Raw genomic sequence first — 11,621 nt, 5'->3', positions numbered from 1 at the left:
GACTTACTGACTGGGGCACGGTGAGAATGGGTGTGAGGGCGGGGGGCAGGTACAAGCAGGTGTGTCTGCCAGGGCCGCCATTTCCCCATTCGCTTCCATCTCCCAAGAAACCAGAAGACTTCAGATAAAAGAGCATCTGAAAAATTGCTGCAAAACACCTCATGACTTCTAATAAATTGAAAGGTAACATTTATTTTCCGGTTTTGAACAAAGACACTTAGCGGCAGTTAAAAGCGCTCTGTTGCACTCCTCATTTATTCACGTTTAAACAAACACAATTCTGCTAGGCAAACTGTAGCAGCCAAACATCACACATTTGTCAAGAGACAGCAAATGTGCTAATCACAGCATGACATCAGATTCCATAGGTAAAAACTGTGATAGTGAGGAAAATTTTAAATTGTCAGGTAACAGTTAAAAAGTCAAAACAGTAATATTTTGCTGTGAAGATAACCACTTCGCGTGAAGTTCAAAAGTTATGCCTGAAAAAGAGAAAAAAAAAAAAAAGGATGTGAGACAAATACAGAAATATTTATATGCATGCAGAGTATGACCCAAGACCTGCTAACACCGGCTGAAATACCCCAACCGAGCGCAGAAAACAGTACTGAACGCTGAAAAGAACTGCCGTGATCATCCCGAATTACACAGGACAAACTACCTCCACCAGTCATTTTCTCGCTGCTGCTGTAACTTATAGTAGAGCTACAGCATCCCTTCTAAGGTCCCTTTTCATTTATTTGTCACGCACGATACTCATTGTGTGGTGCAATTTCTTCTTCCTAACACAAAAACTTTCCAAAAAGAGAACTTAGTATTAAAATTTGAGTGCAGTCTTCATTATGATTCATGATCAGAAAAATAGTGGGGTGGTGCTTTTGATTGCAAAGAGAGATGTGGTTAAGCAGGCAGAGAGCAGGACAGAGCTAGAAATCCTAAGCTGAATATTGATTACAAATTAATCTCTTTTCAGATATTGAGTAAATCACCAAAATGCTTAGATTCAAATCCTACTGAAATCTTCAACTATTTGTAAAATGGGAGAAAACAATTATTTACCTTTCCTCAGAATTGCCAGTATTCACTGACTCTCAAAATGAGATATAAAAGGATTTATTTGTTACAGAGTATGGTTATACATAGATAAAATAGCTGAGAAGTACCTGCTATAAATTGAGGCTGGATTTATTAATAATGCAAGCTTGACCCACTTCAATTTTACTTCATATTTATGAAGACATGTGGATAAGTTTGCAATCCTTTTATCAACCTTCAATTTTAGTGGTAGAAATAAGGAAATCAGCATGAATGGACAAAGATGTAAAAGATAATGTATACTTTGTTAGTGCAGTATCTTATGTCTAAATTAATTTTGTCAATATACATATATTACAGGAAAGCATTAGTCTCAATTTATAATTTTACTGATATCAATTACTTAAATAAAACCTGCATTCTCTATTACCTGTACATTTTCAGAATTCTTCTCCACGTGAAAAAGGGGAGAAAAAGAAGAAAGAAAAAAAAAAACCCATGGTCTATGTAGGTCTGCACAAGCACCATGTGTTATTTTACCAAAAAGTAGTAAATACCTCATAAAGCTCTACCTCAACAATTTTAAACCAACTTCAGGCAAGAGTTAAGGTACTACATTTTTAATTTCTTCTGAAAAATAAGTTGTTTTTATACTTCAGACAGAAGCGATAATCACTTGAATCCAAATCTTTCACTTGGTTACATGTAACAACATTAGAGGAAAAGGCATCCTCTTCTACCTTGGTCAGCAGCATCCTTCAGCCTTTGAAATAATTTGGAAAAGAATTTTTCCTTTCTTCGTAATCTGCAAATGCAGAAGCAATAGGATCTGAGTAGAACATGACAGGCCTTGGTCCTTCATTGTTCATAGCGAAAGTAGCTGGGAACTTTCCGAGATCAAGACCCCTGCCCGAAAAATAAGCCTGGAGCGTTCTGAAAAACTGAACATATTGCATATGTGAAAATAGAGCATGCCCAACGGAGATTAATTATTTCTACTGACACAAAGTAGATGTAATATTTGTTCCTATGTGGGATGAAATCCTCTATTTTGATCATAAACTAGTACAATATAGGCCATATAATTCAGACATGTCCACTCTGTCCATGGCTTGTACACCTTTCGTGGTGTCGAAAGACCACCAACTGTTTCCCGATCGTCTGTGCTCCCCACTGAACCACAGAGGATTCAAACTCTTATCACTTATAAAACAGGCACAGCTAAACCCTTGCTGAGAGCAAACAGTACAGTTCTGTTACACATTTCTCTAAGAGAAATGTTCTCTAAGAGTTAGCAACAGTGGGCAATTGATTTGAACTGGCCCCCTAGATCACTTACAAGTAGAAATTAATGCTTCTTAAAACAGTGAGGAAAAATCGTGGGAAACTGATTTTTTTCCTTCACAAATTCCTTATAAGATCTTGCAAATGTTCTCTTAATGATATTTTCTTAGCTGTAATTCACTTTCAGATCTTTAGCCACTATTCACGGCAACGTATCAGGCGCAAACTTATTTGTACTCCCAGAAGATGAAACAACATGCAATCAACAGAGTACACATTTGAGAGAAACAAAATAATCATTCCTCTGCTGTTTCATAAAACGAATGGTTGTATAATCAAAATACATTTTAAAAAACTAAATCTGCTGGATGGAGATACAAGGAAGTTTTATGCACTACTGCACACTGAGAACGTCTCTTCAGTTAAGGGGTACATCTTGACTGAAGAATGCTCATCCAGTTGTGGTTATTGACTATACAAAGTGCACCATTACTAACACTACATTTAGTGGGCCCCTTTTAGCTTTAAATTTAGAAGATAAAAATTCTCATGATGAAAAACAAAAAACCCACACAAAACTTAGGCTATCTTTCTTGCAGCATTTCCTTACCAGGTCTCTGTTTCTAGGGTTATCTAGAGGTTTCCATTTTTCTTCTGGTTGGAAAGGAGCACCCTTTGCCAATCCTCTCACAGCCAATACTGTACATAGACCCAGGAGCACCACTTTCCACATGTTGAAGAGATGAACAGACTATCTGTAAGAAGGACAACGAACCAGACTCCTTAAGTCCTACAGAGCTGTCACCAGTAACAAATAAAGCAAGCATGACAATCCAGTGGAGTGCCGAAAATAATTTATCCATGGCAAGGAAAATCTGCCTACTGCAGATCACATCTGTGGGCTATCAACTTTTTTTTGGTTTCCTAGTACTAATGTACTAGGAAGAACAAATTATTCTGAAGAAGTGTTTCCCATACCAAAGCTATTTCTAGACACTGGATTCTCTTTTTGAGAGGGACTAGTATGACACTTAACACAAAATATTTACATCTGCAAATTTACATTTATTATTACATACAGCCATTTTCATTGGCTGATTAGTTACAGCGTCACATCTTTGTGTGCTCCAAGGAGAATGCAAAAATATGGCTTGAGATCCAGATAGCTCAATTTTTAAAATTGCATGAAATGAAAGTGTACTACATATATTAATAAGTGCAATAATAATACAGCCTGGTATAATATACTAGAGACCCATTTCACAACTTGATTCAAGGGGAAAAAGAAAAGAAGAAATAATTCTCCCTTTCACGTTCTTTAAAATAAAGCTTACCAGTGAATTTGGCTCTGGCTTGCCCCTTCTTGGTTAGTCTCCTTGTAATCTGTGAACAAACTGATCTCTGCACTTATATTTCTAGTGGACTGTAGGTGGGTGTCAATGACGTTAGCAGGAGTTCAAAAATACAGTAATGATTCCATTTCCATCCATGACATAAAGACCCTTGAGAATTTCATCCTTAATACTCTTAAGACCTGTTGCTATTGAACAGTCCACTGCAAATTCCTCCTCTCTAAGCCGTATTGCAGAAAATTGGTGGTAAGCATATAAGTTTAAAACAATTCCCAGCAGAGATACCAGAGCCTATCAAAATATTACTTTTAATTAAAAGTAATTAGCCATATCTCTAGAATGGTGACTAACAGATAATTACAGCTGGTTGAATGGTTTGCAAGCAAGATGCAATATGGATCATTTTCTTGATGCTGGAGAGAGAGGGGAAAGTAAGGTCTGTTTCAAGATCCAAAACCATAACATTTTAACGGAAGTGTTGGTTTCCTACCCTGATTTTATCGGCAGTCAATATCCCCCTGTCAGACTAGAAACTAAGACAAAGTCTGCAAGGAGGACTATGCTAATTTACCTTGGCCTTATTTCATATCATTCTTTAGCTCAAAGCTGCTCAAATTTTTCTGCTTATAATTTCATTATACTCTTCTCTCCACTGTTTAGATGATACTTTAGCTAATATCACATAAAATATATCTCTAAATAGACGTGTTAAAACTAAAGATTTTTGGCCATTATCTTACTCCAGATTATAGATGTTTCTTTCTGACTAGAAGCTTTACATCTTTCCTTGGTTTAAATTTGGAAAGCAAAACAAAAACCTAACACCATCCTTCCAGGCAGGCAAAGTTGTGGACATCCAAACGTCATTAGCAACACAATAAACAAAATCCTAGCAGTGTTATTTTCATGACTGCAGTAACATATAAAAATACAAGTCAACTTATCCAGCTTGTTAATCATCCTACAGACTTGGAATAAAAAAAAAATTCACACACACAAAAAAGAAAATCCATCAAAACCCATCAATTACTTTTCATAACAGCCAAATTCCAGGTAGTAGACTCATCAAGAGCCACAACAGCAGTAGCAACAGAAGAACTTGTAAAAAGGTGGGCCCCAATGTAAGGGAACTTTCTCTGTTGATTTTCTAGGTAGAAACTTATTTCTAGTTTAATTTTGTGCATAATTTACCTTCTAAATCAACCAGAAGTAGAAACATGTTCCTCTAGAGGAAAATGACGGGACGGGGAAAAGCCTTGATTTACAGTTTGGGATTAGATTTTAGTTCCTTATTTAGCTTTAAAAAAAAAAAAAAAGGCCAGAAGAGCAGTTAGTTTTCTTCCATCCTTTTTTTTTTTTTTCCACCCTCAATTCTTTTATTCATTTGATTTATTTAGAAAGAAAAAAATGGGGGATACACAGTATATTCAGCTAGTAAAACATATCAAAGTCATCTGTAAATTTGAAACAAGTTTTATTACTGTAGGAATTTAGGCAGTTTGGTTGACTGATGTATGCAGATATGCAAGAGATTCAGTTAGCATATATTTTCTGTGAGCTATCTTAAAAAAAAAAAAAAAAATCTCTACAAACTTGTATTGTTGCTTCCAGAGCTGAAAGTGTTTGAGAAACTGAGCTAAAAGTCTGTTTAGACTGAGTGCTCATTTTAATGTGGGTTTTTTGGTGATTTTCTTTTTTTTTAAAAAACAATTTCATTATAGCTCTTTCCTTCAATGAAAGTCAAATATAAACGGAACACATTCATACTAAATTACTATTAGTATAGTTATACTGATTGGACAAAAATGCATCCTCCCTTGAGAACAGTAGCTAGTTTAACAAATGCTTTCCAAGCCAGATGTCAGTGTGCTGCCTTTTTAATACAACCAAATTTAAGCACTAGGTTTTCTTGACAAATTATGTATATAGACACACATCTTCAGTAAATTGAATCTTTTGGAAGTGGCTATACTAATTATATAGCCCTTATGGCACAGTAAGTAATATTCATGTATTCAATTGTATGAATTCAATTCAACTGAAGCTGAAAATGCTCATAGCATTGCTTGTTCAGTTTCATGCAAGTTACTTCAAAAAATGTAAAAGTCTTGTTCTAGAACAAAAGGCAAATATAAAATTAATTATTTAGCTGAGAACAAGTTTTATACATATGATGCTCTACGTAAACTATATTATTCACCAAAAATTTTCCATTTTATTGCACTTCCCATTCATGATAGCAAGGCAGGTATAACAGCCTAAGGTGCGTGAGTTAAGATATTGAGACAAGCTTCATCAGATATGATCTTTATTGTATTCTACTTGAAATGTCAAAATAGTGTCTGTTACTTAAAGTACTGCTCTAACCACAATGCTTTTGTTCACTGTTTTTATTTTCTGCTTATAATCCCAAGTATTACAAGTTAGAAGGAAAAGCACCAGACTGCTCCACATGAGTACCTGAGCAAAGACCAAAGGCAAAACGTTCATCGCGACACTCATTAGCGTGTTTGTACAACAGAAGTACAGGTAACATTCACAACTCTCAACAGAGTATGACTGGTAAGTAGCACTTTTTGTGAATTACAACCATTTGTACTAATGAAACAATGTTAGAACACCATACAAAAATATACAGAAGTGTTTATTTAGCAGAGCATATGCTATAGTGTATGTAATTCATGCACACTTAGGTAAAAAAAAGACAAATTAAAAAAAAAAGTACACACTGCAGACAGGGAAACCGTCAAACAAAATACGAACTTCCCAGAGTAGCTCCCACTCAAGTTGCCCTCAACTTCAACAAAAAAGTACCAGTATCTAAAAGCACAGTTTTTAAAGAGTCTGAGATTTCAACTTTCAGCAATTTCAACATTAGCTGAAGGTACCTATCCCCCAAGGTTTTCACAGCATCTCACAAGACAAGGACTTTGCCAAAACTTATCACACATTGCATGATCTGTATCTGAGAATTCAGTTATAAACATTTTAATAAGCACAATAATTTATTATAGCATTATTCAAACATTTACAGATAAGACCCTGTCAACATCTCTAGAAACCTGTACCTATTAAGAGTTAACTCCACCTACAATACCAGATTTACACTAGCTGTATAAGAACTGAAAACAGAGGAAGAGTTAAAAACATGTAAGACAGGTTGCTTGTGAAGCAATAAATTTTTCCAAAAATTACGTATGTGTTCTTCGAAGTTTTAAGTCCTCTTAAAACCAAACAAAGGACAGCCCCCTGCCTCCCCCCCAGTTACCCAAAACAGGTATTTTGGCCAACATTATTCTGTCTTTGTGCTTGGAAAAACAATTAAAAGGTAAGTAGGAAATCAAGTTACTAGGCCTAGGTTACACAGTTTTTCTAGGCTAATCATCATATATAAAGGCCTTAAAGGTAGTTCTGCCCTCTCAATGACTTTAATACTAGAATATTCCTGTAGCTAGGAAATCAACAATGGCTAGGATTACTGAAACAACACCACCACAAAAGAAAGAAGAGTAAGTTAGGTGACCAGAACGAGAGTTTTAAGAGTCCTAAAATAACATACAGAAGGAAGTACCAGGGAAGACACAAAAATTGCATGTTACCTGTTGTGCCACAGCATCAGTGGCATCGTGGCAGCCAGGTTCAAGTTAGTTCTCAATAAAAGAAGGTTAGTAACTTTGATTTGTATTGCTTCAAAAAATTACTGTGATCATCTGACATGCAGTCATTTTGTGTGCATATATAAGTATCCACAGTACAATGATAAGCTTTGAGATGGCAACTTTATTCAAGATTCAATGTTACATAGTGCTAATACTGGGATGGAAAAAGGTCAGAATTTGGGGGGTTTTGTTCAAAACATACAAAGAATCCTGTAGAGACACATAAGAAAAGCCAGTGGTGGCTTTTCCTGAGCTTTTCATATTAAAAAATATACATAAGAAATCCTTCTACTATATCAAAACAAGATTTTAAGATCTTGACTATTTCTGGTTTTCTTTAATGAATTGAGAAAAACAGAAAGTATAAACCTTTTTTTTTTCCAAAAAAAAAACCTTTCAGGGTTTTATATATGAGTATTTTTCCTAAAAAGTGAGATTTGTTATTCAAAACTTCTGGAGCTTTAACACAACTAACCAACCCCACCCCCATCTAGTTTTCTTCTCACACTGGCGTAGATATTGATACTCAATGGCTTAAATACAGTATTTTGCTTAAACTACAATTAGAGGATTTTTTTATTTTGAAGAAACTAAAGAACAAAATTTTTAAAAAGAATTTGACACACAGACTTGAAGTTGAGACAGATATCTGAGACTAGTTTTCCTTCCCTTTTTTTTTTTTTTCTCACAATAGAAAGATTTGAGAAATTAAGGTCAGCTAAAGCTTTCTGACTTTGGTTGGTGTGATTCCAAATGACAAATATACTGTACTTGTCATAAATCTTCATTTCTGTAAGTGTAGTAAACGGGGATCAAAATAATATTTTAAAAGTATTTTCCCCAAATCAAGTTTCAGTATGATCCGCACAAATATTTTTGGTCAACTTCAAAAATCAAATATAGGGCTACAGAAGTCCACAGGCAGAGTGTATTCATTTACTGGTTTAAGGCACAGTAATTTTTTAGCTCTAGAAAGCTACAAGTTTAAGGTCACAGTGAGGAATTTCACATTTTAGTTTTGGTCTGGCACTCTAATTATATATGTCACATCTACTACTTGTAGACTCTGTAAAATATTTCAGTTGTCAGGTCCTGCAGCCTCAAATACTGTTTTCACACTGAAAGTGATGTAAGTGGAAAATACTGAAGCCTGAATTGATCCCAAAATAGTGCACTTAGCATTTTATAAAACTAAACATCAACACACTTGCACAAGTTTCATACTTAATATATATATATCCTGAAATTATTTAAGTTGGAGGGAAAAAAAGTCTTTGCTGGTATTTCAACAAACATGCAAAACTTCAATAGAACAACAATCTACAGGACAGCTGCTGTGTGTCTGCACGAGGTCAGTCACGGTGCCTACTACTACTGTGAACATTAGGTTTTGTACTACAGCGGAAGGATACTGCAGGCCAAGGATAACCGTGTATGGAAGGAGGAACTGGAATGATGTGCCGCAAAATAACAAGTTTGCGTGTGTCATTACTGACTTTTATAGACACAAAATTAGCTCTGGTACCACACAGATTCCTACAGAATCTAGACCGCAACCTGCCAATAACTATAGAGAAGCCAAGATCTGTTTATGACAGCATAAGTAGCAAAATCTGTTTGCATTTAAGAATGCAGAATGAGACCCTAAATCTTAAGCAAAATTAAAGTCAAAACATCACAGTTTTGACTCAGGTTTTCATACTACAAAACAATAAGCACATATTTAAGGCAGTTACGTGCTTAGATACCTGAAAAATTCAGGTGCTGGGCAGATTCGCTTAAGTAAGAGCTATAGAATTTTCTCCTTAAAATGCTTAAAATTTATTTTTAAAAGCAGTAATGTTTATTAACAAGATGACGTTTATAGATTTTATTTAAGCTTTAAGATAAATAAGCTGATTACAAACTTTGAATATATTCTTCCATAAATAAGAATATGCATTAGAAAATAGAATATTTCTAAAAGGTTTTCAAATAAACTTTTAGAGATTTTAAGGATTCTATTATGAACAGAATTAAAGTTCTGGATCTAAAAAAGGTAGAAAAACTATTTTACTTTAACATAAAAATGAATCTGGTTTCAATTGTCATTCATTGGCACACATTTCCAGAGGTATAAAAGAGCAGCATGCAGTTTTGGTGACAAAAGTATGTCTCCACTAAAGGAACGGTGATGAAAAGTTTTAAAACATTTTACAGTACAGTGCTAAGTGCTTATAAAAGCTAGCTTGATTATCTCCCAGAAAAAAGAAATGTAAAAAGTCAAAGCTGTAAATTGTGACTAACATTCATCACGAAATGGAAAATACGCATTAAGAATTTAGTCTGTTTTACAGCTAATAATTTTCTAGTAGCTTAGTGACTTACAAGAGCAGCACAATTATTGTACAGACACTACAGCTGCTTCCAAAAACATTTTCAGTAACTCAAGAGTACTGAAGGTCTGTAAATGGCTGTTTTTTTCTCAGTATAAATAAGACAAAAGTCTACAACACACTCATCACTGTATTGAAATAAGCTTGATCAAATGAAAGCTTCTCAAATGTTTACATTTGTTCACAGGCACATAATCGACTTTATTCTGTCCTCTCAAAGCTTAGAAGCAGATGTATCAGATTTCAGAAAAAAGTCAAGTAACAAGTTCATAACCTTGTTACTCGCAAACACATGCATAATTAGACTTCGTATCAAATACCAACATATACAACGATGCTTTTTGGTTTTTTTAAGGACCAATAATTTTTTTTTTTTTAAAACACTTTAAAGGTAGCCCAATTAGGTTATAGTTGAAAAGTTCACTTAGACAAACAAGCAGTCTCTACATCTTCTGCAATATATTACTACTACAGTGTTTAGGGTTTTGTTATGTTATTCATTTGTTTGTTTTAAAACTTAGCAAATTAATATTTTGGAATGAATTGCTACATGTCTCAGCTCACTCAAAATCAAAATCAGAGCAAAACTCTAAATATTAGAAATAATATTAACTTAAATTCCAGCTACTGCAATTTTTTCTTTTAAACAAAACAAAACAAACAACAAGAAACCCCAACCAAAACCCAAAAAACCCAATCCCCCTTTTAACAGGATGCTGAAACGTGACATAGTACAACCAACTTTTAAATCAAAACTGAAAATACCACCTTTGGACAACATTCATTCATTCAGTTTCAAGGTACATTTGGTAATTCCAGTTCAGAGGTAACAGTTTTTCCTTACCAGACAAATATAGACAGGTATAGCTAAGGTGTAGCTATTATGATCGCAGTGTGATAAGACTATGACGAACACATGTTCGATCATATCAACCAGAAAAGATTACAGACTTCAAGAGCAATTCAGGGTATGGAAATGTCACTAAAAGCTTCTCATTAAATCTCCCCCTCCCCCTGCCAAAGAAAGATTCTGCTGTACATATATGCTGTACCTAAAATTAGTGACATTTGGTACTCTAGGTTCTTACCCTGTTTTTTTATTCTGTTTCTGGTAGGTTATAAAAAGTATTAGAAAAGAGCCACACAAATAGGTCTTATTTTGAATGCATCCTAAGGTACAAACCAAAAAATGGTGGTTTAATCTCAATCTAAATGCTTGATTATGTGGCATAATCTCCATCTAAATGTGGTGAACATCCACATGGATGAAGAACAGTGGTTTTGCAAAATTAATACCTCAACTTCTGAAAAAGGAGAGAACAACAGAATTTGGGTCTGCATGTTAATAGGACTCTTCCCTTATAGAGCAGAGGTCTAATCCATTACACGTTAAATTTGTGTCTTGATCTTCTCCCACACAGTCTAAATAATCTAAAATTTGAAGAATAAACTGGAATTTTATTTTAGTTAAAGGTATTAAGAGACATTACAATATATTTGCCAAAAACTGTTTTATAAATGCAGCCTACTCATAATAACGAATATTTCAGTAATATTTACACTTCTTTATACAAGCAATTAAAAGTATTTATATTGGGTTAGCCTACGTTTCTGCTGAGATTATAATTGTGAACAGTGGCAGAACTAGAGATTCGCATAACAGAAGCCTCTTCTCCAAAAGTAACAACAAACAATCACTGTATTTTACCTGAAAAACAATTTTAGACTGTTATAAAATCTTGTCCTTTTCAGAATGGCAAGTAGCATAATTCATCCTCTCTTAGAATGGGATGAATTGTTCTCTGGACTTGTTCTAATCCTATCCCCCTCCACTGATTATATAGAAAATCTAGTTGGGATTAGACACCTAATCTCTCAAATAGCTGAAGTTACACAGTCCACAATCACTGCAAAAT

General features: G+C 34.6%; 1 protein-coding gene across 1 annotated transcript; it reads right to left on the bottom strand.

The window, feature by feature from the left end:
• Positions 1-159: 159 nt before the first annotated feature.
• Positions 160-5,041, bottom strand: C6H2orf66 (chromosome 6 C2orf66 homolog). The gene is given in 4 exon segments (XM_075153617.1): positions 160-482; positions 1,776-1,976; positions 2,930-3,058; positions 3,060-5,041. Coding segments are annotated over 3 exon segments (435 nt in total). The 5' UTR covers positions 3,183-5,041; the 3' UTR covers positions 160-482; positions 1,776-1,793.
• Positions 5,042-11,621: the final 6,580 nt, after the last annotated feature.

This window comes from Calonectris borealis, chromosome 6 (genome assembly GCF_964195595.1).
Source record: "Calonectris borealis chromosome 6, bCalBor7.hap1.2, whole genome shotgun sequence".
Taxonomy (NCBI): Eukaryota; Metazoa; Chordata; class Aves; order Procellariiformes; family Procellariidae; genus Calonectris; species Calonectris borealis.
Note: the sequence above shows the minus strand (reverse complement) of the source record. Positions and strands in the feature narration are given on the sequence as shown.